This window comes from Panthera onca, chromosome D1 (genome assembly GCF_046562875.1).
Source record: "Panthera onca isolate mPanOnc1 chromosome D1, mPanOnc1 haplotype 2, whole genome shotgun sequence".
NCBI classification, from domain to species: Eukaryota; Metazoa; Chordata; class Mammalia; order Carnivora; family Felidae; genus Panthera; species Panthera onca.
Genome location: NC_138348.1, coordinates 100483403 through 100510415, shown reverse-complemented (window position 1 = coordinate 100510415; position 27013 = coordinate 100483403). Strand labels below are relative to the sequence as shown.

The 27013-nt window shown below is 40.5% G+C and overlaps 1 protein-coding gene and 1 non-coding gene across 11 annotated transcripts in view; one reads left to right on the top strand and one right to left on the bottom strand.

Moving 5' to 3' along the window:
• Positions 1 to 27013, bottom strand: part of SIK3 (SIK family kinase 3) — a 241684-nt gene that overhangs the window by 52547 nt on the left and 162124 nt on the right. For all 10 annotated transcript variants that reach the window (XM_078432773.2, XM_060604824.3, XM_078432769.2 and 7 more), the window contains exon 4: positions 25289 to 25450. In XM_078432773.2, the coding sequence (XP_078288899.1) occupies positions 25289 to 25450 (162 nt within the window). The remainder of the gene's footprint in view (positions 1 to 25288; positions 25451 to 27013) is intronic.
• Positions 22850 to 22958, top strand: LOC132662595 (U6 spliceosomal RNA). Its single transcript, XR_009602621.3, has one exon. It is a non-coding gene; the product is annotated as a U6 spliceosomal RNA (small nuclear RNA).

The following is a 27013-nucleotide window of genomic DNA, read 5'->3' as shown; positions in this document are numbered from 1 at the left end:
CCTACGGTCACAGCACCTGAAAATGCGGAGCACCCCCTGCTCTCCCCTCCCTGGTTTTACTTCCCTTGACAACTCTGTCTCCATTTGCTATCTGCTTTGCTCCTTTCTTCCTCCCACCTGGGCAGGTGTTTTCTTACAAGGCATGCACTGATTTTTGTCTCTTATTCCTTGCTCTAAGGTCGACTCTTCTGGCCTCACAGCTTCTGTTATCATTTGTTTGGTAATAATGCTCCAAATTTACCTCTCTGGTCCTGGTACCCACTCTCAAGGTCCTGACATGAGCTTCTAATACTTACCTGGGAAGAAACAGCTCAAACTGGCCATTTTCTGAAATCGAATCTGTTCTTCCAGTGATGTTCCCATTAGTGTTTGTTAACGGCATTACCAGCCCAGCTACAAAGAGCACTGGAGTCCCCATTCTCCCTCTCATTTCCCATTTCCAACTGGTAATAAAGTGTGGCCTGAATCCATTTTCTTGTATTTCCATTCCTAGCACCTTAGTTCATATCCCTATTCTGACAGAGACTCATGCACAGCTTACCACCTCTATTTCATTTCCCTCTAGGCCACCCATTCATAGCACAGTGGTGGTCACCCAGATCACTCCTCACTCGACAACACTGGTGGTTCCCATCCGCTCACAGAATAGTCTATCCCTCTTAGCATTGTCCCCAGCCCCACCCACCCTTCCAACTTCTCCTGGCCATTCTAGCATTGCTAGACGACTCACATCCTGTGTCTACGTGCCTTCCTTTGGCTATTTCCTCTCTGTGCCATGACTTTTCCTTTCTTTTCCACATTCGAAATATCACTTATTTCCAAGGCCCAGTCAGATATTACTTCCTGTATGAAGCCTTAACTGATTTCCCCCACAAAAGACAAGGTCAATGGCTTCCTCCTCTGTGCTTCCATAGCCCTTGAGTTGTGCCTCCACATCCCAATTACTCTGCTTATATTATACTTAGTTGCATTATGTGTTTACGCCCTCTGCCAGTGCGTGGATGGGAGGGATACAGCTTTACTTAACCATTTCCACACAGTGCTTTCCTACATAGCAGGGACTCGAGAAAGGGTCACTGAATGAACTGGCAATAAAATCACTAGGCCAATCCTCCCGTCACTTTCTGGCTCCCGGAGCCTTCTCATCCTTACAATGGCAGCTGGCCAGCCACTAGAGCCTCTACCTCCTGGGCATCCTGTCTACAGTTCTAAAATTAACTTAATGATCACTAGGGGCTTCAGTAGAAACATTTACAACTTCTGGTATAAGAAATCCAATATTCTCATTCATCAATGGAAAATAAATGCCTCTACTGCCAAGCATTCCTGGATCTCCTATAAGAAATACCTTCTACCTTCTCTGTACTCTCCTATTACTTTGTATTTCTGCCTTATTTGGGTTATTGTCATATATATAGACCCTATTCTTCTAGCTCCTGAAAAACACCCTCTCTTTCTAGTTCCTTTCAAAAACTTATTCATCTCAGACTCTCTCAAATTACCTCATATAACAGTGTTTAAACACAATAGGTACTTAAGAAATGTGGACTATGAACGCAACTGCATTTAAAGCTCTACCAACTAAACTACAACTTCTGACACCCAATAAGTTTTAATTTACTCGTTAAAGCCTACATGTGCTAAACTCTATTAAGACTTTTTTTTTTTTTTTTTTTTTGCAAGCATGAGGATACGTTGTTAAAAATCCTAACAAACGAGATTCAGCAAACAGGTGTCTTTGGGAATCATCTAGGAAAAGGACCCTCCATTGCTCTTGTTGTCAACTGGCTTCCATACACCTTCATCGGATCCTTTTCCATGACTGGCCTTCCTCTGTACCATGTGGAAGAACGATGCAGATGAAGTCTGTAATAACCGGTGTGCTCTCATGTTGGTCTGACTGGTCAGCAAAGTCCAAAAGACAGAATCATGGAGTATTTTGTATTTTGAATGCAAAATGCCAATACGCCAAGCAATTAATTAAAAGCAGTAGGTTTAAATTTTTCCTAAAAAGCAGCTCAAAACATAGGACATTTCACATTATGAACCATGAACGCTCTATCTAAAATTAATAACATTTTTACCCATTTACACTGCCGGGGAGGGGAAAGCACAAACTTCACGGCATGAGCTTGTTAATTCTATCAAACTGGAAATCTTTACAAAGGAAACACTCTCAAAGGGAACCATCTTCAACAATGGCTTCAGCCATGATTGTCAGGAGGCACTGACGGGAAAAGCGAGCAGGCAAGAACCAGCGACCTGATCGGGGCCTGACAGCCCCGGGGATCCACACCTGGGGAAGCACCTGCTTCGACGGCATGTTACTACCAGATGGCTGGCTGCGACAACTGGACCCAATGACCGACAGCAAGACTTCAGTACGATGCAACAATGAACCCCCCCATCTGCTTGCCCTCACCTCCTATTCCACGCCAGGCAAAAATCCTCTCGTCCCGCAAACCTGTCAAGGGGTCTCCTGTAACCATTCTACGTACTGTTCCCACTCCTAACTGCACATTTAAGCAAAATCTACCTCTCCGTGCCTGCTGGGACACGTTCTTTCTTCCCACTAAAGCCAGAGTCCTCTAGTGAATGATCCCGAGGTATCCCAATTCATTCTTTAATGTACCGAACCTAACCGAGTGTGACCCACCCTCCCTCTTCAATACACACATGACTATAAATCCACAGCTTCGCTGAACACACACCACTGTCTGATCTTCCCCACAAGTACTTCACAGGCATCTTCAATACTGCTGTGCAGCTGGGAAGTTACAGTTCTGGCTAGTTCACTGTCCATTTGGGCTACAACAGATTTTCTGAAAATTTCAGTTAGTGATCTGGGAGAAGCCGCGAGGCATTAACATACTAAATCTGGAACTTACTGTGGAAGTTTAGTTCCTTCTAACCTATACTCCAGGGACTGAAGAACTGGAAGGGAAAGAACCTCCTCCTTATTCTCTCAGCTGCTTACCTCTGGGGGCATTTTGCTACACATTTTAAGAAGACCGGAGGGGAAAAATAAAAGCAGTTAAAACTCAAACCAGTGTATTTCGGGTGCTGCTGGGGGTTTTGGGAAGTAACTCCCCGCTGCTGGGCTGTGCAGGCCGCATGGGGCAGGTGGGGACACACGTGGCCTGTTTCCACTCAGATTTTTGTTCCACAGCCTTACTGACATAAACTTCATATCCCATAAAATGTGCCCATTTAAAGTGTACTGTTCAGTGGCTTCGAGTATATTCATGGAGTTGTAAAACCCCTACCTCAATCTTAGAACATCTTCACCATGCTAAAGAGAAACCCAACACCCAGCAGCGGTCACTGCCCACTTCCCCCCAGCTCTCCCACCAATGACCCCAGCCCCAGGCCATCACTAACCAGCTTTCTGTCCCTCTCAATTTGCCTATTCTGAACATTTCCAATAAAAGGAACCACACAATACGCAGACTTCGTGTCTGGCTTCTTTTCGTCAGCATAACGTTTTCAAGGTTCCTCCATGTTGTAGCATCTATCAATCAGTACTCTGGTCCCTTCTTTATCACTGAACAATATTCCATATACGGTTACACCACATTTTATGTCTCCACTCATCAGATGATGTACATTTAGGTTATTTCCACTTTTCAGTATTATGAATAATGCTGCTATGAGCCTTCCTGAACGTTTTTTGCGAATGTATGTTTTTGGGGCGCCCGGGTGGCTCACCGGTTAAGTGTCCGACTCTTGATTTCAGCTCGGGTCATGACCTCTGGATTCGTGAGATGGAGCCCTAAACTGGCTCTGTGCAGACAGCGTGGAGCCTGCTTGGGATTCTCTCTCTTGTGCCCCTCCCCTGCTCTCACTCTCTCCTTTGCAACATAAATAAAATAAACTTCATACATATAAAAGAAGAATGTATATTTTCATTTCTCTTGGGTATATATCTAGAAACAGAATCACTGGTATGCTTTTTAAACTTTTGAGGAATTGACCAAACTTCTGTCCAAAGTGGCCTCCACACTTCACATTACTACCAGCAATGTACAAGGGCCCCAGTTTCTCCATATCCTTGCCAACACTTATTACTGTCATTTTTTTTTTTTTTTAATTACGGCCATTCTACTGAGGTATGTGGTATTCTCACTATGATTTTGGTTTGCATCTCCCTGATGGCTAATAATGTTGAACACTGTTTCACATGCTTTTGACCATCGGTATACCTTCTTTGGACAAATGTCCATCCAAGTCCTCTGCCCATTTTTAAATTGGGTTGTCTTTTTATTATTGAGTTGTAAGAGTTATTCATATTCTCTGGATGTAAGTCCATTGATACGATTTGCAAGAATTTTCTCCCACTTTCTTGATGATGTCCTTTGATGCATACAAGTTTTTAATTTTGATGAAGTTCAATTTACTGAGATTTTCTAAGGTCACTTAAAGCCTTTGGTGTCACATCTAAGAAATCACTGCCTAACTCAAGGTCGCAAAGATTCATCGCTGTGTTTTCTTCTAGAAATATTTTTAGTAATGCAACAAGCAGCCATGAATCTACCACACAATAAAAAATTTTTATCTTGATCATTACTTACATCCAATCACACGCACCATGCATTCCATCCCCTTGTCCTCTCCCAACCACTGATTTTCATCCTATCTGTACATCAGAATCACCAATGCACTTTTAGAAATGGAGAGTGATCCACAAACCTTACCTCAGCCCTACTCAATCTCCTGGAAATAATTTAGACATCTGAATGTAAGCAAACGAACAAAACAAAATTCTTTCTGAAGAAGTTTGAGGACCACTCTTACTGGCAATGAGAAGTCACTGGAACTTTTAGAGCAGACAGGTGATGCAGTAAAATTAACCCAAAAGCAAGACTAGATTAGATGTGAGGTGAAGAGGAAGGCCTATGATGAAGCAGAAGTAATGGAAATGAGAAAGACAGTTCAAAGACTACTTTGAGAAAAGACCGGACCAGACTTGAGGGCAGACTCTGGACAAACACATGTGACAAGAAGGAGGAGAAAGTAGAGAGGAGGACCACGCACATCTGGGTGGGTAAGACCTCATCAGTAGTAGTTGGTTTGGGAAGGAAAAAAAAATTTTTTTGTTATGCCTGGAATTAAAGGAGGTGAGAAGAAATTCAAGTTGAGATGTTCTGAGGAACCGAGCCATAGGATTGAATGAATAAGAATCTTTTGATAGAGTAAGTGAAGTAAAAGGGATGGCTGGGAATTAAGGCTTAGAACACACCCCTAAGTACTTCCTACACTATAGGTGCAGGAAGAGAGAGAATGTGGCAAAAACCAGAAAAACATCATTACAAGGAAGCTGAGACAGGAGCAAAGCCTTTCAAAGAAGGAAAAGGGGGACCTGCAGCAGTCATACAACGTCATCCCGGTAGTCTGCAACCTGTGCCTGGGGGAAAAGTATGGGCACATAATTACTCTTGATCAGAAATGGGATCAGTTCCCCTCGGGATTTCTATTTGTTAAGTTTGTCTCAATCAAATGCTAAGTCATAGAACTGGACTACGGACACAATGCAGATTCATTGTGAATCACCAGATGTTACATGGTGAACAAAATAAGGCATTTCTTACCAAGTTTGATCACAACCAATAAATAATCACTCTGAACTACTAGGAAATTCATTCAGGGTACTTGGAAATGAGCCACCCGGCCACGCAGCTGGGCGGTGCGAACCCTGGAGGGAGCCGGGCACCTGGGGAGACCTAGAACCAGACTGGCCAGGTCTCTGTCACAGCGGCACCCTTCCCATCCCTGCAGCACTCTCAGTTACACAGAATAAAGTCAGGAGACATTCTGTAAAGGACACTCCGTCAAGTGCTGTGTGATATACTACCACGTACCCATTACCTCATTAAGATGAGCATAAGTTTTGTTTTATGTCTGGGTAAGTGAGGTTTGTTAAGCAACATGCCCAAATTTAAAGTTCAAAAAAAAAAAAAAAAATTCCTAAGAACAAGGCAGAGCCAACAATGCCAGTCTACATGCCCTTAAAGACCATACCCCCACTGCATTTTCATCATTTCATGTATGTTTATGTTGAGGTAAATGTACATCCCGTAACTATTCCAAATTCCTTATTTATTATATTCTGTTTTTCATGTTATTCTTGACTATCAACCCTTTGCTCTGTGTATGTAATTCCCAAAGTCACCTAGTGGCTTGAGGCATACAAACTGCATGTTTCATTAACAACAGTGCATTGAGAGGACCCTGGGTGGTTCAGTCGGTTGAGGGACTTCGGCTCAAGTCATGGTTCCATGGTTCGTGGGTTCGAGCCCTGCATGGGGCTGTGCTGAACGCTTGCTCAGAGCCTGGAGACTGCTTCAGATTCTGTGCCTCCTTCTCTCTCTGCCCCTCCTCCACTCATGCTCTGTCTCATTTCGTCTCTCAAAAATAAATAAATGTAAAAAAAAAAAAAAATTTTAAAAACAGTACATTGAAAAGAATGGTAGGCACTATATATGATTGAGATATAGGTCGAATTTTTCTTTTTTTTTTTTTTTTAAGTTTATTTATTTATTTTAAGAGAGCTAAAGAGAGTGCATGAGAGAGAATCCCCAGCAGGCTCTGCCCTGTGAGAGCAGAGCCTGATGCGGAGCTCAAACCCATAAACCGTGAGATCATGATCTGAGCTGAAATCAGGAGTTGGATGCTTAACCAACTGAGCCACCCCGGCGCCCCGAGACTGAATTTTTCAATAAATGGCATAAGAACAACTGATTTTCCATATGTAAAAAAAAAAAAAAAAAAAAAAATTAAATAGGACCCCTTCCTCACACTATATCCTTAAGTCACTTCCCGGTGGATCACAGACTCAATGCAAAAGGTAAAACTACAAGAGTTTTATGAAATAATAAAAGTGAAGATCTTTAAAGCTTCGAGGGATGGAAAGATTTCTTAAACAAGAAACAAAAAGCACTAATCACAAAGGAAAAAATGGCAAATTTGGTTACATTAAAATTACACTAAAATGTCAACTCACTGAAAGACATTTTAAAAAGAGTAAAATGAGATACCACAAAATGAAAGAAAATATTTGTAACACATACAACAAAGACTCATATACTTACTATTGAAACAAAAACTCCTGTAACTCAGTAACAAAGAAAACCCACTAGAAAAACAGGCAAAAGACTTATTGAAGCAGACACATGACAAAAGAAAGGCCAAAAGACATGGAAAAGAGTCTAGTCTCATTACTGGAGAGAAAAATTAAAAAACTAAAACCACATGAGATTACACACTCACTTACATACTCAGCAGACTGCAAAACTTACGATGTGTAGTAACACCCAGGAGTGATGAGGACACACAGGAGTGGAAGCACACGTGGACATGCGACACCAGCTGGCATCACAAGCAAAAGCTGGAGACGGACACACTGTATGACCCAGCAACATTACTCTTCGGTTTAGACTCTTAAATGTTTAAGAATGCACATGAACGTTTAAGAGTGCACAAGAAAAATGCTTAAGAATGTCCAAACTGAAAACAATCCAAATATGCATCACAAGATACGATGAAAACATGACTTCTGGTGTATTCGTATCATGGTACACTATAAAGAAATACAAGTGAATAAATCTCAGCTATACAAGCGCAGATAAATCTCACAAACATTGTGTCGAGTGAAGTAAGACACAAAGCAATACATTCAGTATGATTCCATTCATACGTAGTTCAAGAACAAGCAAAATGCATGATGAATGAGCCCACTCCACATTATATCCAATAAATATGGCACTTCATGGAGCAAAACTCCTGAGGGATGCATTACACAGGTGGTAAAACACAAAAATTGACACAGTGATTACCTCTTGGAAGCAAGGATGAAGTCGGGATGGGAAGGTACAGTCTAGGCTGATGAAATTATTCATTTTTTGATCCAAGTGGTAATTGCATAGGGCTTTGCTTTTATAGTGGTTCGTTAAAGTATATATATGGTTAATTGACATTTCTGTCTATATGTGTAGTATTCCATAATGAAAAGGAAAATGGAGAAAAGAATAGGATCCTTTTTCTTCCCCACTTCTATTTCTTGCCATGCAGGACAATTTCACTGGGATCTAAGCTCCACCGTCATCAGGGCTCAGAAGAGCAGAGATCAGGCTGTTTTTCTCACCACTGATTTCTTACACCACCTAGAACAGTGCCTGGCAGAAGACAAGGCACTCAAGAAATATTTTACAAATGGTTCACTGATCAACCAAGGACAGAGAGGGAGGGAGAAAAAGAGGCAAATAGAGATAAGCATCAAAAGGGACATAAATGCGTGAGGACTCCAAGCAGCTCTTTGTGAACAGGTAAGAAGACAGGACCTGGGAGCTACTTGTTAAAACAGAGATTGCGCTGATGTTTTTCTTGAAGACAACCATAATCCTACAAACTATGAAGAATTTACATACAACCATAAAGTTTACAGTGTACTCAAATACAATTTAAAAGGAGTAAATATTTGAAGGATCTATATAATCCCTTCAGAACTGTGAGCAATAAATTTGTTATTTATATGCTAACCAGGCTGTGGTATTTTGTTACTGCAGCCAGAATGGACTAAGACACATTTCTTATAACTTAAAAAATCATTTTTTCTATAATGCTACCTTTCCCCCTAATTTAACAAGAGTTACTAACAAAGAACAACACCAGTAAGGAGATTTAGATCTCCCTTCCTTTCCTTCAATATGTCCAACCGAAGGTAAACAGACTTGATATACTAGCAAGTCAAAAAAACGTGGATGGCCAGAAGAGGAGGGAAAAAAGAAAAAAAAAAACAAAACAGTTGAAACAAACAGACAAAACTGGACAACTGAGAGTTGACATAATTTTGACAAATCTTTCAGATAATTAATCTTCACTCTCCCCTAAGTGTGGAATGTATTTTATTTTCTGATTATAACCTTTAATTATTCAAATCCCATAGGTAACAAGCCAGAGAATGGACACAGCCTATTTCTTTAAAATCACAGTCACTTTGTATTCAATAACTATCTTTTTTCTTTGCTTTCTAGAACTACATCATCCTAGAGAATATACCAGAATACCCAGTCTCCTCAGCTCACGTCAACCGTGGACCATCCTAGTTAGGGGGCACAAGTAAAATCAGCTACACTATCATAAGCTAAAGTGTAGTTCACAAGGCTCAGGAAGAAGAATGCTGTTAGACCAGACACTGGTGCAGGATACAGGAAAAACTGAAGAGAGGCAACTTCAATGTAAGTAAAATGCAAGAATAGCAACAACAAAATAACAGAAACTGACGGCAAAAAAGGGAATAGAGTCAACGTATATTCAAAAAATTAACTATAGATTCTTTGTCGTTTTGAACCGAAGCCCTAGAAAGAATTTCTGTGCTCAGTATTTTTTAAGTGCAGGCGAAACACTGTCCAAGGCAGATCACAAAACAAGTCACAAAAAACTGAAGAAGACTGAAGTCCTATCAAACATCTTTTCCCGTCACAACGCTACGAAAGAAGAAATCAATTATAAGAAAAGCATGCTACTGAGCAACCAAGGGGCCGACAAAGAGATCAAAGGGGAAATAAGATAATACCTGGAGACAAACGGAAGTGGAAACACATGGGATCAAAATCTTTGGGATGCAGCAAAAGCACTTCTGAAAGGAAATTTTATAGCAACACAGGTCTCACTCAAGAATCGAGAAGAATCTCAAGTAAACGATCTAACTTCACACCTACAAGAACCAGGCAAAGAAGAATGAAGCCCAAATTTAGTACAAGGAAAGAAATAACAAAGATCACAGCAGACATATATGAAATGGAGACAAAAATATAATTGATGAACCTTTAGACGGACTAATCAAGAAAAAGAGAGGGCTCAAATAAATAATATCAGAAATGAAAGAGAAGTAACAACCAACACCACAAATATATAAAGGATTATAAAAGACTACTATGAAAAACTACCTGCCGAACAGATCAGACAATGTATAATGAATGAATACATTACTAGTAACATAGAATCTTCTAAGAATGAGTCAGGAAGAAATGAAAAATGTGAACAGATCAACTACTAGTAATTAAACTGAATCAGTAATCAAAAATTCCCCACAAACAAAAGTCTAGGACCACATGGCTTCACAGATGAATTCTACAAAACATTTAAAGAAAAGTTAATACCTATTATTACCAATTAATACCAAACTATTCCATAAAATAGCAGAGGAAGGAATGCTTCAGAATGTTTTGGAACACTTCAGAGGCCAGCATTACCCTGATACCAAAACCAGACGATGACACCACAAAATAAGAAAACTACATATCAAGGTCCCTGGTGAACACAGAGGCAAAAATCCTCAACAAAATATCAGCAAACTGAATTGAAAAATTCATTAAAAGGATCATTCACTACGATCAAGTGGGATTCATCTTAGGGATGCAAGGATGGTTTACTATATACTCATCAACCAACACGATATACCACATTAACAAAATGCAGGTAAAAAATCATATGGTCATCTTGGGGCACCTGGATGGCTCAGTCGGTTAAGCATCCGACTTCGGCTCAGGTCATGATCTCATGGTTCGTGGGTTTGAGCCCCACATTGGGCTCTGTGTTGACAGCTTGGAGGCTGGAGCCTGCTTCAGATTCTGTGTCTCCCTCTCTCTCTGCTCCTCCCCTGCTCGCGCTCTCTCTCTCTCTCTCAATAATAAACATTAAAAAAATTTTTTTAATCGTATGATCATCTCAATAGATGCAGAAAAATAATCTGATAAAATTCAACATCGATACATTATAAAAACTCAACAAAGAGGGCACAGAAGGAGCATATCTCAACATAATAAAGTCCATCTATGACAAATCCACAGCTAACTCTGCTTTTTCTCTAAGGTCAGAACAAGACAAGGATGTACGCTCTCACCACTTTTATTCAGCAAAGTACTGAAAAGCTTAGTCACAATCAGACAAGTAAAACTGGCACTATTTGCAGATGACACGATACCGTATATAGAAAACCCTAAAAGACTCCACCAAGAAACTATTTGAACTAATAAATGAATTTAGTAAAGCTGCACTATACAAAATCAATATAGAGAAGTCTACTGTGTTTCTATACACTAATGAGAAAATAGCAGAAAGAGAAATTAAGAAAACAATCCCATATACAATTACATCAAAAAAGAATAAAATACCTAGGAATGAATTTAACCAAGGAGCTGAAATTTGTATACTCTGAAAACTGTAAGACATTAATGAGAGAAATGGAAAAGGACAGAAATAAATGGAGAGATATATCATGCTCATGGATTGAAATAATTAATATTATTAAAATGCCCATACTATCCAAGGCAATCTACAGATTCAGTGCAATCCCTGTAAAAATGCCAACAGTATTTTTTACTGAACTAGAACAAAAATCCTAAGATTTGTATGGAACCACAAAGACCCTGAACAGCCAAAGCAATCTTGAAAAAGAAGGAAAAAGCTAGAGGTGTCATAATCCCAGATATTAAACTATATTACAAAGCTACAGTAATCCAACAATATGGTACTAGTACAAAAATAGACACATAGCTCAATGGGACAGAACAGAGCCCAGAAATAAACCCATACTTATATGGTCAATTAATCTATGACAAAGAAAGCAAGAACACACAATGGGAACTGCTACATACAAAAGAATGAAACTAGACCACTTTTTTACACCATACACAAAAATAAACTCAAAGTGGATTAAAGACCTACATGTGAGACCTGAAACCATAAAACTCCTAAAAGAAAACATAGACACTAACCTCAAGGGCAACAGCCTTTGTAATATTTTCCTGCCGTTAAAAATGGGCAGGGGACCTGAATAGACACTTTCCAAAGAAGAGACAGGTGGATGGCCAACAGACGCAGGAAAGGATAATCAACATCACTAATCACCAGGGAAATACAAGTCAAAACCACAATGAGGTATCACCTTACACCAGTCAGATACAACAAGTGTTAACCAGGATGTAGACTAAAGGGAATCCTTATGCACTGTTTGTGAGAATGTAAACCAGGAGAGCCAAATCTGGAAAACAGCATGGAGGTTCCTCAAAAAACTAAAAATAGAAATACCATGCAGTCCAGCAATTCCACTTCTGGGTATTTACATAAAGAAAACAAAAACACGAACTCAAAAAGATATATGCACCCCCATGTTTATTGCAGCATTATTTACAATAGCCAAGATACGGAAGCAACGTAAATGTCCATCAACAGATGAATGAAAGAAAGTGTGGTATATAAATACAATGGAGTATTACTCAGCCATAAAAAAGAACAAAACCTTGCCACTTGTGACAACATGGACGGATCTAGAGGGTATTGTGCTAAGTGAAATAAGTCGGCCAGAAAAATACAAATACCCTATGATTTCACTCACATGTGGAATCTAAAAAACAAAACAAACAAATGAACAAACAACAACAATAAAAACAGCACCACACAGGTAAGTGCAGAGAACTGGTAGTTGCCAGAGGGGAAGAGGGCAGAGGGATAGGCGAAATAGGTGAAGAGGATTAAGAGGCACCAATGTCCAAATATAAAATAAGTCAGTCGCAGAGATGAAAAGTACACCGTAAGGAATACAGTCAATGATGTTACGGCTTTGTATGAATGATCACATGGTAACCACACATATGGCGGTGACCAGTTGGTAACAGTTTCAGAAAATTCTCTGGTACAAAAATGCCCGTAACGATACTTTACGTCCCCGATCGCTTATTGGCAACGGGAAAGCCCCATGATCTACAGATTCAACATTGAGGTGATGACTAGTCTCAAGAGTTACCGAAGGAAACAGCAGCAGAAACTGGTTAAGACGGATACTCACACCCACACAACAGAAGCCATGTGGGTGGAGTTGCTCTCTTCGTGTGGCCCACGGTCATTTATTTCTCCACTCACAAGTGGCTCCTATCGTAATCGGCTAAGTCTCTTTCCAACCCCAACACCCTGGTTGGTCAGCATTTGTCTGCAGGCTGAAATGGGATCTCATATCCCTTTCTCTTAATACAGAGCAGCAGACTTTAATCTGAACCATATGTCTGTCTTGTAGAGATGGTTTAAATACCAGAGCTTTACTATCAGTTTTGAGACTTGAAATTCTTTGTTCTAGGCGAGATCAGGGGCCTGAGGCTATACAGGGTGGCGATAGTGTATCCCTAAAAGTAAGCAGATCATCAACGGGGTACGTCTGTGTGGTAAGGGGGAAACAGGAAAGAATGAGTGGCGCTAATTTAAAAATCAGGACAACTGCAACAGGAAATTTTCTTATTTGGTCCACCACTTCAGAGCAATACCCTCCACTTCTTTTTTGGCTGACCAAGGAGCAATTCAAAACAGATGTAAACAGATTAGCCTGCAGCCAGTCTGCTAAGGTAACACAGCGAAGCTAAAACTGACAGGCAACCCCTCCAAGCGTAACTTGTGCTTCACTTCCTTGCCGCCATAAGTAAACTGCTCAGAAGTAGGGGGGAGAGGGACAAAGTAAAATGGGAAAATACTTATTGATCCTCAATGAACACCCTCACCAGAAAACACAAAATGCTTCATGTTGTAACATACGAAAGCTGAGGACTCGTAATCCTAATCCCCCACGTGGAATTACAAAGACCAAGAAGAGAAATTATTTCGGCCCTTGATTAATTTCCCAGTGGACTGAGGGGAGGGGAGGGGTGGAGGAGACAGCTGTCAGGTATTTATTCTCGCTAGAAATGACTCAAAGGACCGAAGATCAACACCACAGTAAGAACACTGTATCAACAACATTTAGACTGTTATATGGACTGTGAAAATGGAACACAGCACAGATAAGGAACTGATCTTGCTTCTCCTATACAATACTACTAGCCTAGAAATCATGTGACCCAAAAGCGTTATTTGGAATTGCGCAAAACAAAAGCCAACTGTGTGAATCTCAGAATTACAGTAGTGAGGAAGGATGAGTTTCGAAGTTCCCAGGAGTCACATTATTAGTTCACTCTTAAAAATGGGTCTTGGGAAGTCCTCAGTGTTTAGCAATCACTCCAACCCCTGGCTGAACTTCCTGACTAGGAGCTAACAGAGAAATGATGCCAAAAACTACTGACTCACAGCCTGAGCATTTTATACACAAGAGAAATTCCTTTAAGGGGGAAAAAAAATCAAGGAATCAGCTTTTTTTGGTGGTGGGAGGGGGATATTTCGTTTAGTTTAAGAGACCAGGGAAGGTCAGAATCAGAGGACGGGAGAGGACAATATTCATGGGATTGAAAACGTATTACAGAAGCAGTACGGTCCCCTTTTGTTGTCGGTGCCGCTATTATGTCATATATGGGACTGCTCCGTATGTATCTGCCACTTGATCTGACCGACCTTCTGACCCTCCCCTACTCTTAGCACTATATATTTATATAGCACAACACTATCTCTGTGGAAGATGAAAGTTTAAAAACAAAAAGGCTGGACCAGCATTACACTGGCATTTTCAATGAATGACTTATGAATTTCCCCCCAAAGCTTTAAAATACCTTAGCAGTTAGAATCACTGAACTCGGCTATTTTTAAGTGAGATAATAAACCAATCCTCCCTACTCTGTTATAGATAACACTACCCCAACCCGTCTCATAAAAACAAAAAACAAACAAACAAACAAAACCTCTCCCCAACACAGGATCTTTTCATCAAACTCAGTATTGAGTAGATATATAAAGGGAAAGATACTTAGTCTCTAAGACCTGCAAACAATATTCACTGGAATTCCTGAATACATTAAATACATACTATACATACATAGTCCTAATTCTAAATTCTATCAGAACAATGAAAGTCCAATCATTCAATCAGGTAAGTTTCCAACACTGACAGGTGAGCATTCTATACAAAATTTTGGTGTGCCTTTTATGGACCATGAGGAATCAAAGTCCCCTTAAATACTCAACAGAAACTAAAGGTACCAAATGGAAATATAAACAACCTGCCTAAAGGGTAACATACAAATATGTAACAGGAGTAGGGTACTCCCCAAGTTTCTGAAGAACCACTAATGAGTTCTTGGCACAAGGTGAACAAAATACGTGGCCATTGCCCTCATGGAGCAGTCGGTCCTGCGGGGAGGCACACATGACACAATTACACATCTAACCATATAATTGTAAGCAGAGAACGAGTTTTAGGGGAAAATTCAGGGGCAAGTGGTAAATAATAGACAGAGAAGAGAGGCCTTCCTGAAGAAGAGTCTATCGAGAGTTCACAGAATCTCTCAATTTGATCCCCAAACCCCAATAAGTTACATGCGAACTACAATGTAAAGAAAACTGTAACCTATTTCACTATATAGGTATCCGGTATTTTCCAACTTTTTGACTCACAAACTCCCTTCAAAGGAATATGTTATCTTAAAAACATCCCAGGAAAGACATTTAAAAAATAATTTTCTCATTTTTGCATGATTTATGACAAAGAAATAAGTTTAAGCAAGATATTTTATTTTATATTAGTATATTATTAAAATTTGATTTAGAAGTTCATTCTAAGTAATATTTATATTTATAAAAAAAAATCAACAAAAGGAAATGGTAACCGACTAAATGGGAGAAAATATTTCAAGTCATATATCTGATAATATATACGATATTTATCTAAAATAGATAAAGAACTCATAGAACTTGAGTAAATCCAACAAAAAAAAACAATAGAGTAAAAAAATGAGAAGATCTCAATAGACATTTTTCCAAAGAAGACATACAGACAGCCAACAGATGCTCAACATCACCAATCGTCAGGAAACTGCAAATCAAAACCACAATGAGATATCGCTTCACACTTGTTAGAAGGGCTAGTAGCAAAAAGACAAGAAATAACAGGTGTTGGCGAGGATGTGGAGAAAAGGGAACCCCAGTACACTGCTGAGGGGAATGTAAATTGGTGCAGCCACCATGGAAAACAGTACGGAGGTTCCTCGAAAAATTAAAAACAGAAATACTATATGGTCCACAGCTAGTCCACTTCTGGGTATTTACCTGAAAAAAAATGCAAACATTAATTCGAACAGGTATACACACCCTTGTGTTCACTGCAGCATTATTTTCAATAGCCAAGGAAATAACCTGTCTTGTCAATGGATGAATAAAGAATGTGTGTGTGTGTGTGTGTGTGTGTGTATGTATGTATATGTATGTATGTATATGTATGCAGGGCATGCACACACACACAACGGAATATTACTCAGCCATAACAAAGAATGAAATCTTGCCATTCAAAACAACATGGATGGACCTGGAAAGTATTGTGCTAAGTGAAGTAAGTCTCAGACAGACAAAGACAAATATCTTATGATTTCACTTACATGTGGAATCTGAAAAAAAACCAACAACAAGCTCATAGATATAGAGAAGAGACTGGTGGTCACCAGAAGCAGGGGGGAGGGGGGTGGGGTTGCGTGAAATGGGTGACAGGGGTCAAAAGGTACAAACCTGCAGTTATAAAATAAATCATGAGGATATAATATACAGACAGCATGGTGACTATAGTAATACTGTACTGTATATTTGAAAGTTGCGACAAAGTAGATCTTAAAAGTCCTCATCGCAAGAAAAAAATGATTTTGTAACTATGTAAAGATGGACATTAGCTAGACTTATTGTGGGGATCATTTCACTATATATACAAATACTGAATCATTATGTTGTATACCTGAAACTAATATAATGTTATATGTCAAGCATACCTCTATTTTTTTTAAAAGTCATTATAACAAGAGAAATGTTTCCCATTTTAAAAGTGACTCACTATATTAATTTAAAATTGTTATCTCATACTTAGTTGGGAAGCCACATACATATTGAGATTATAATGTCTGAAACAGCCAAGAACTTTTCACGCCCTGGTATTTGAAATGCTTACATTTTGAACCTACAGAACAAACCTGTCTGAGTCACTTTCATGTTTTGGTTGCAACTGGTAAAATGGGTAAGCAAGTTTAGTACCTCTGTGCAAATAATACATTATGATAGTCTCTGTATATTGGGATAATCTCTATATTGGGATAGTCTCTCTTCCCAATAAAGCAAATTGGATATCGTGTTGTGCACGCGTATGTGTATTTGCGTGTGTGTATCAAATTGTGGTTTTTGAAGTCCTACAAAGACCGTGTGCGCTATAGAGAACAGTGATCAAATGAAGACAATTCCTGCATTTGGTGAAGTTTGTCTCGAAGCACTGCTGAATTACTACTCTTATTTCCATTAACTGAATTTTGACATCCGTGTCCCTTATGCTTTGTATTGTCCAATGGTCCATTACGGAGGTACATTTAATAAAATATGATAAAAAACTGCATCCTAGTCAAAACTACCATGGTAGCCAACGGCTTCACCCAAGCAGTAAAGGGACCGACTGAGTGATAAGTGTGCTCATTCGCTCCCCTCTAGCAGGTAGACCCGCCTGGTTTACCCTCAGAGGCTCTCAAACTATTCCATTGAAGGAGGGTGAGGAGGCCTAAATCATTACTTGATTTACGGACTTCTAATTATGCCCCAAATGATTTGCAAGTGCAAAAGTCTGTGTAAGAGGAATTTGTAGTTGGGGGAAGAAAATCTTTATTCTCAGGTTTCTTGAACTCGTGTATGTTTATATACCCCCAGGGATAACGCTGCAGTGTGCCAAGAGTTATGTGAAACCATAGGCTAAATAAAACACATCTTCCTGGAATATTAACTTTTTCTATGTTAAATAAAGTTGAATAATTTTAATATTAAAACAAATGTTGTAGGACATTGAGGTGAAAACAAAACGTGCATGAATTTAAAATAAAGCATGTGATTTAAAAAGTGAACCATTCCAGGCTAGGTAGGTCATCAATCCCACACTTGACCCCCACCCTATGTGAGTTCATTCCCCTCCACGTTAGGGAAACCACAGTGGGAGAATCTGAGAAGCAACGCTTCTGTACTGGTGGCATAGCTGTTTGTGAGCTAGGCCCTGTAAACAGAAAACCTTCTTGATCTTAGCAGGACGCAGTCACTTTTCAAGATCAGTAAGACCTCACTTGTAACCTGGAACCATGACTGACAAAAATCTGTTCATTTGAATTTTCACTTCAGAATTTTTTCATACAAAATAAATCAACCGCGTGTGTCCCTAAAATACCTTCCGAATGAGAGTGTGTCAATTTTTCGTTTTTGTAAGCTCCAGTCTCAGGAACAGGAACCAGAAGAGATCATTTTTCAAACTGTATTCCCAAGGGTCAACATACATGAAAGTCGTTAGCACCTTCTAGTTGAGGGTCACACATCATTTCAGAGGGAGGGCAGGCTCTGAGGCATTGCGACGCCCAGGTTCTAGTGTGACGGGAATTCAGGAAAGTCACAGGGCCTCTCGAGGTCTCCAGTTATTACTCAGTAGCCAGGGAGGTGCACTGAGAGATTCCCTAAATAAAGGTGTTACGACCATGATACAAACTCTGCGACGGCCGTGGTGAATATCCGGAACGACTTTCCATGGGCTGTGAGACACCGACCACCACACTGGGGAAGGGTTCTCAGAAACCCGAGGCCCACAACCTGTGTTCCCTATGTGACTGTATCTCAGCAAATTCATACTGAAGGGGAAGAGTCAGTGGATTCATGGAGTGTTACAGTTTCTCACTTTTAAAAGATAAAACAGTCTAGATCTCAACCGCATTAAGGTCAAAAATTTCCACAGTACCTTAAATCCGTGCACTCTGGAAATTCTTTCCAAAACACTGGCTTTGCTGTAGTTGTGCTCCGCATCTCTGCTGTCTACTGACTGCCAACTAAAACAATAACACCCGAGTGGAAACTATCTCATGGAGACCATTCTAGGAGTCGACATTTCAAGAGAAAAGTTTCCAACTTCCTTAGGTTAAAAAAAAAAAAAAAAAAGTTTCCACAATTTTCAAAACATTCTCAAAACGTCTGAGTATTTCAAATAATTCTGCTTCAGGGAGTAAGCCAGCCACATTTAGGTCTTTTCTTAGGCAATCTCTTATAAATATAGAAATTTCTCTACTTTATCTTCGGGGACAACTATTAAAATTGCTTTCAAATAGCATTAAATATAAGACAACACCATTTTCCCTTGATAGCCTAATATACTCCGTCAATAAGAAAATCTGATTTCTCCATTTCCACATACGTCTTTGACTGGAACTTCCCTCTTCCTGGCCCAGATACGTGAGTCGTCAACGATCCACAGAAAGTCTTCGTTTGCTCACTCTTGTATTTGTTGTGTCGTCTTCCTTTTCACGTCCACCATCACCACCTCGGTACAGGATTTCACCATTTCATAGCCTCTGAGCGGATCTTCCCATTTGCTCTCCCTGTCCTTTCACCCCGCTCCCGCCTTTTTTTTCCATTTGACAGTCTGGCCTCTCTCCCGCCTTCTCAGGCGGGACTCCCCTGCTTAAACCTTCCCTCCAGCCAAGCTGCTTTACCTTTCTTGCAAATACGCCCCGTCCATTCTACCGCTGCCCGTACTTCTCCGGCTCCGCTTCCCACTGTAACCAAGCATGAGCCCCAATCCTCAGCACGAGTGTAAAGCTCCACATGGACCGGCCCCTGCCAGCTCTCTTATCCCGCCTCCTTCCACACCCCGCTTAGAGATCATCTCCAGCCACATCAGCTTTTCTCCTACCGTGTCAAACTTAAATTCACCTCTCTGGGGCCTTTGTACTGCTCTTCCTTCTGCTTGGAAAGCTCTGACTATCCTGGTTAAAAGCACTCTCTCTCCCACAAAGTCATTCTAGCACACTGTTGATTTCACCATTTTCATAGTCCTTATGAGGGCTTATTTGTTTATGTGTTCACTGCCTACCCCCCCAGCAGAATGCTAGTTCCAAGGGACTACTCTACCTGCAGCTGTATCCCCAGTGCGTAGATCAGGGCCTGCACATAGCAGGTGCTTAATTAACATTTGCTGACTGACTAATCCTACTAGAATTCTCTCCTCTACGCCAACACTTAAAGAGTTTTATTCATCCTTTACACTCACCTCAAATGTTATGTCCTCAATAGGACATTTATGTCCTTGTCACCAGTCTAAAGTTCAGGTCAACAAAGTTTTGAGTATCTACTATAGGACAGGCATACGGGCTAGTCCACGGGGGGCTGGTGGCAGGGCAGGGCAATACACAGGATGTGGTTACAGTCCCTGTGGCGCTGAGAGCCTAATGGAACTTTACAAACTTAAGTGGTTTCTTCATCCTCTGAACTTCTGTGGTAATTAGACTGTACAATTAATGGGATAATGAATCATGGCGTGCCTTGTGACATCTCTTCTATTGTATCAGACTATAATTTGGTAGCTGGTGAACACACTGTCACTCAGCAATGCAGGCCACAGGCTGAGAGAGGTGTTGTGCTCCCCCCGCCCCATTTAATTGGCTCCTCTGTGGATCCTCACGTGTCCAAGACACGAGAAGTGGAAGGTCAGAGGCCAAGAATCCCATTCTTTCCCAGTGCTAGACCCTTTACATGAAAGAGATTCGCATGAGTGCTCTTTACAAGAAATTCCAAATTTTGGAAAGTTAAAGGTGTATCTTTTGGAGACTCTAATGTTTTCTAAATAAGCTGTATTTGCATGCCAAATATGACAAAATTAAATAATACATGTGAAAATGCTTTGTAAAGTGCTGTATACATACATACACATATAACATAGTACATATGTACACATATACATGAAACACACATATATAAATGTAATTTGGGTTTATTTAACTTTCCAGAGGTCTAAGCATTTGCTGCCCATGACACCTGAACAAAGAACCTTTAACAATAGGTATGTGTTCAGAGGACCACTACACATTTTTAGTTGTACACTTGGTAACTTTGCCTTTCACAAATACAATTCTTTGTTCTGAAAACCACCAATGTTTATTCTGGAATACTAATTACCGAAACATCTTTTAAATAATTCTATATAAGACAGGTTTGCTACTGTCATTAAGAAGAATTTTTTAATTCTAAACCCCAGAAGGAGGAGCAGCTGGGTGGCTCAGTCAGTTGAGCGGCCAACTCCTGATGTTGGCTCAGGTCATGATCTTGCACTGAGCATGGAGCCTGCTTGGGATTCTCTCCCTCTCTTCTGCCCCTCCCCCACTTGGGTTTCTCTCTGTCTCTCCCTCTCTCAAAATAAAATAAACTTAAAAAAAAAAAAAAAAGATTCTCTCTTTCCCTCTGCCTCTCACCCCCACTCGCATGCGCTCTGAAGATTTTTTTAATTAATTAAAGAAAATAATCCCATTTAGAATTGATTTCATTACTTCTCCGATCTTAACCTGTCACAATCACCCAATCTACCTCTCCAAAATTCGTCATGCTGTCATAAGCTTCAACTAGAGGCATCTCTCCCACTGGCCCACTAACAGCAGAGACGACCTAGCAGAGGAGAAGTGGAGTTTCTACTAATTGCTGTATAAGAAAGGGAGTTCAAGCAATGATTGAGAAACTGAGGACAATAGTCCCCCTTATCCACAGGGGATACAAGACCCCCAGTGCACGCCTGAAACTGTGGATAGCACTGAACACTATATGCTATGTTCTTCCCTATACACACATACCTATAGTAGAGTTTAATTGATGAATCAGGCACAGTAAGAGAGTAACAATCACTAACGATAAAATAGGACAATTACAACAATATACTGTACTAAAAGTTATGTGATTTGGTCTCTCTCAAAATATCCTCCGGTACTGCACTCACCCTTCCTCTTCTCATGATGATATGAGATGATAAAATGCCCATGTGACGAGATGAAGTGAGGTGAATGGCGTGAAGTGAAGCGAGGCATCGTGACATAGTGCTGGGCTGCTACCGACCTTCTGACCATACCTGACATGTGAGGAAGACCATCTGCTTCTGGACCACAGGTGACCGTGGGTAAGTGAAACCAGAGAAGGCAAAACCGTGGATGGGGAGGCAAGGGACGATGTAATGATGGCATGACGGGCAAAGACAACGTTAGATAGTGTAGCAGGGCACAAAACTAGTGGAGCTCAGCATTCTTGGCAAAACAAATAATAAAAATGCAGACTCTGGTTAAATAAACTTAAAACTCTCACCGTATGTGTTAACACAGAGAGCACACGGCTGGCTGCCAGCATTCCTAGGAGTCTGTAATTATACACCAGCAGGTAGAGACTCTGATGGTGACTACGCGGATTTGTTTGAACTATTAACAAAGAAAAGCATTTAAAAATCTTCCCACCCAAGTATTTGTCCGTGGAGTTTCTAATTTCAGTTATCACTGACCCCTGCTTTTACACTCGGTTTCTCAAACAAAAACAAAGAGCCATACTAATCTCCCTTAACTAAATCAAAATCGTTCTAAAGTCAAAATCAAGAACCAAGGAAGCATAAGAATTCTTCAACCTCTGTTCAGTGAAGGTAGAATACAACTGGAGAAGAAAAAGAGGGCCTTCCTTTAGCTCACTACCCAAATCAATAATCCAAAAAACACTACCATCCCATCTGTGGCAGGCTAAATAAAACCCCTCAAAAGCCAGCCACATCCTACCCCGTTGAATTTGTGAGTGTGCTACCTACGGCAAAAAGGGGCCTCCGCTGATGTGAACGGGTGATGGGGAGATCATCCTGGATTATCCAGGAGGGCTCACTGTAACCACAAGGGTCCCGTTCAGAGGAAGCAGGGGATCGGGGCAGGAGTGGGAGATGTGACAATGGGAGCACGAGTGCTGTGAGGAAACTTCCAGAACCAAAGAGCACAGGGACCTCTAGAAGCTAAAAAAAAGCAAGGAGATGGACTCCCCAGAGACGCCAGATGAACTCGGTCCTACCAACGCCATAATTTTAGTCCCGTAAGACGCATTTCAGGTGCTCATTTCAGCAGCACACAGACTAAAAGTGGAACGATACGGAGAAGACTAGCACAGCCTCTGCACAAGGATGATACATGCAAATTCGTGAAGCGTGCCATGTGTTCTCATGAGCACCGAGTAATGTACAGAGTTGTTGAATCACTGCAGGGCACACCTGAAACTAAATATACACTGTATATGAACTAGCCTGGAATTAAGGGGCGCCTGTGTGGCTCAGTCGGTTAAGTGTCTCACTCACTCTGGCTCAGGTCATGATTTCACGTTTCGTGAGTTTGAGCCCCACATCGGGCTCACTGCTGTCAGCACAGAGCCCACTTTGGATCCTCTGTCTCCCCCCGCCCCTCTGCCCCTCTGGCTTGCGTGCTCTCTTTCTCTCAAAAAAAATAAAATAAATAAATAAATAAATAAATAAATAAATAAATAAATAAATAAAAACATTTAAAAAAAACTATACTGAAATTAAAATTAAAAAATGGAGTAACATTTTTAAAAAAGAAAAAAAGACTCGTTTCCAATTTCTGACCTCTAGAACTAAGATAATAAATGTATATTGTTTCAAGCCACTATGTTTGTGGTCATTTATTACAGCAACAATAGGAAACTAACACAACATTTTATTATACTTCTAAGGATTGCGACGATTAGTAGATGTTATTGCCATTAATTTAATTGAAGCTCCAGTGAAAAATGACAAAAGAGGGTTTGAAGTTGCCAGGTCTTTCCATACTACCCACTTCTGTGGGAACTGCTAGAGTCTAGAGAGCTTTGGAGAACAGAAAACAGACATAAGGACAAAGGAAAAATGTAATTTTATAGAAGATAAAGAAAGCATCTCTTTCTTGTCTACTACGTACTGGGCAAATGCAGGACTCCAAGAGCTTACAACCATGTGAAAGTACGAAACAACCGTGCATCTGTCAGCATAACACAGGTAAATAAAAAGTTAGGTGACATTCCAAGGATGTGAAAGCAGAGCCTGGAAAGAGGACAGACTCATCTACACATAACAGTCTGTAGAGTCACCAACCTGAAAGGGTACAACGCAGGTACTTTAACCTGTAATAGAATACTGTCTCAACTCTCCACGCCCACCCTTTTAAGGAGGGAAGTCTCTAGAACTGCTTTTTACTTTGGCTTCCAGGGCAATTACATTCTAGCTGTACCGTTTGATATATGAGGACCCCCCCACCTCCCTTTTGACCCGTGAGATGAGGGACACCCAATGCAATACTGAAAACTGTCAGGAAAAAAAAACTGGTTTCTACTCATGTTTGTAGTTTCTGTCTAGACTGCAGCCACTTTCTTTTATCAATAGGTGGTGAGCTTGTATTGGCTAGGCAAATGCTGATCGTTCATTAAAACTGAAGTAGGAGCAGATCGAGGCAGTGAAAAGTACTTTTTAGGCACCTTCAGATGAACAGATGAGTGAAATGTGAGCACACAAAGAGATCAACTGCCTTTAAACCAATAGAAGATCTGTTTTTCCTAAATTATCATAAAACTGCAGTCTGCACAATAAGCATGCTCTATACCAGCAGTGCCATAAATCCACCTCTTCAAGTAAAGCTGATGGAGTACACAAGCTTAACACTTGTTCTCACTGCTTTATGCTACACTTTATTCCTTATTATTCAAAAACGACTGTCAACCAAAATAAGAGAATTTTAAGTGCACTTTTTTTTTAATGTTTATTTATTTTTGAAGGAGGGAGGGAGAGAGGGAGAGAGGGAGAGAGGGAGAGAGGGAGAGAGGGAGAGAGAGAGAGAGAGAGAGAGAGAGAGTGTGTGTGTGTGTGTGTGTGTGTGTGTGTGTGTGTGTGAGTGGGAGAGGAGCAGAGAGACAGGGAGACACAGAATCTGAAGCAGGCTCCAGGCTCTGAGCTGTCAGCACAGAGTCCGACGCGGGGCTCGAAGCCATGAACCGTGAGATCATGACCTGAGCCAAAGTCGGACACTTAACTGACTGAGCCACCTGGGTGCCCCAATGTGTATTTATTTTTAAGAGAGAGACAGAGTGCAAGCGGGGGAGGGGCAGAGAGAGAGACTGGGAGACACAGAATCCAAAGCAGGCTCCAGGCTCCAAGCTGTCAGCACAGAGCCCGATGCGGGGCTCGGACTCACGAGCCAAGAGACCATGACCTCAGCTGACGTCGGACGCTTAACCGACTGAGCCAGCCAGGCGCCCCCAAAATAAGAGAACTTTAAACATTACTCTTTTCCTTCTTGCTCCCCGGCCTAGTTCCATCTAATACTGCATGAAAAGTAACATAAATGTATTTTTAGAGCTTATCAATTTTCAAGCCCTCCCCAACACACAAATCTTGTATTTTCACATTACTTCTTTCTGAAGAGATGGAAATAGACAATCCCTGGCTTAAGAACCTTGAAGGAAAAGTTCTTTTGTTCCCATTTCACATCCTCAACACACTTCTCACCTGCTATTTTAATATTCAGATTGGCATCCAGAAGCAAATTTTCAGCTTTTAGATCACGATGAACAATATTCCGACAGTGACAAAAATAGACAGCTGCCACAATCTGTTTGAACTTCCGACGGGCCTCCTTCTCTGCCATTCTGCCATGGGCCACCAGGTGGTCTGTGGTGAAAAAGAGCACAGTCAGTTCTCATTTTGCACACTGGTATCATTTCAAAAGGTAGACTCCAGGAGGGATGCAAGGGGGCCTATCAGATGAACAGTTGAAGAAGTGAAACAAACAAATGGCAACATTGGTGGCTCTAGTTTGTATCTATAAAAACCCATCGGCAAGCAGTATCCAAACCGTTTTAAGTATACATAACTATGCATAAGAATACATATGCTCTACTGTAAGAAGGAAAAAAAAAAGTTCTGAGGCTTTTAATGGTATTTTTGGAAAATCATAACATTCAACACCTCCTTTTTCTTATCTCCATTGCAAAAGATTACATACACACAGCAAACATATACATGAAGATAAGAATCAGCAATATTTCCTGTGCTAACGCGTGACTCAAAAAGCAGAATCACGATAATCAATCATTTGGGGGAAGAGTAGACAGAAGTTAGTCACTGCTAAGGGGGAAAACAGCTTTATATAGGAGCCCATCGATGCTAATGTCTCTTCCACTTTCTCAAAGTTTTAAAGTTTAACATAAAAATGTACTTATTTGGTGACTATACTCTGGAATGCATCATACTGGAATATGTCGGTATCTTTCCGTCTGCATTTATTGTGCTTTTCAAGTATTTATTAAACCGCTGTTAGTTTTTACAGACAACATCAACTGAAAATAAAGGAAGCTTTTACCACCTCAGTGAAATTATTTCATTGGCTATGTGGCTAACTAAGGTATAGCAAAAGATTTTACATGTGATAAACTTTGTAATACTATAAATCAGACTATCTTCTATATTTAAAAATGAGCTGGTTGACCCATAGCCAATACCATGAATTACTAATTACCAGTACCAATACCAATTAGTACCAGTGTTAATTACCAGTACCAGAAAAGTAAGTACTTTTTTTCTAATAGTGGCAGGTTTATTCTGAACCAGTGAATCCTCAACCCATTTCTTCATCTAACAACATACCCAGATCATAACAGCTGATGAGATTAGAAACACTGGCAAGACAGCTTGCTCTACTTAAAACCTCCAATAGTCTCATTGGCACTATCCTTAAACTAACCAATCTAGGTGGGAGAAGGACACATTTGCCATCGTAAGCATCCCGAGATACTGGGAAAGTAAAAAATCAGATGATATAAACAAGTGTATTATTGTCTGCTCATCAATGGTAGTAGTTTCAATCTTCCTACCCAGCTGTCTTTGGCGCCATCTTGATCACCCACAGGACCAGTCGGATAGATCTTTTCTTCATCACAAAGAGGAAGTCTGAGATAAAACATACGCCCTCGTAGTGCTTACCAAGATGGAGGGCTTAGGACAAGGAACGGGCTTAGGACAAGGAGCGTGAAGAAGGGGAGCCAAATGCCAATCCATCCACACAGCAGACTTTCAAATAATTCAAAGAGCATTCTGACCACAAAGAGCATAAAATATTGGAGATCAAATACTACAGTAATTTTAAGAACAGCGTCTCAGAGCATCACTTAAATTATTAAGAAAGACCCTTCAACGGAATTATTGTAATTGTTAGTATTATCACGTGGCTCCTAC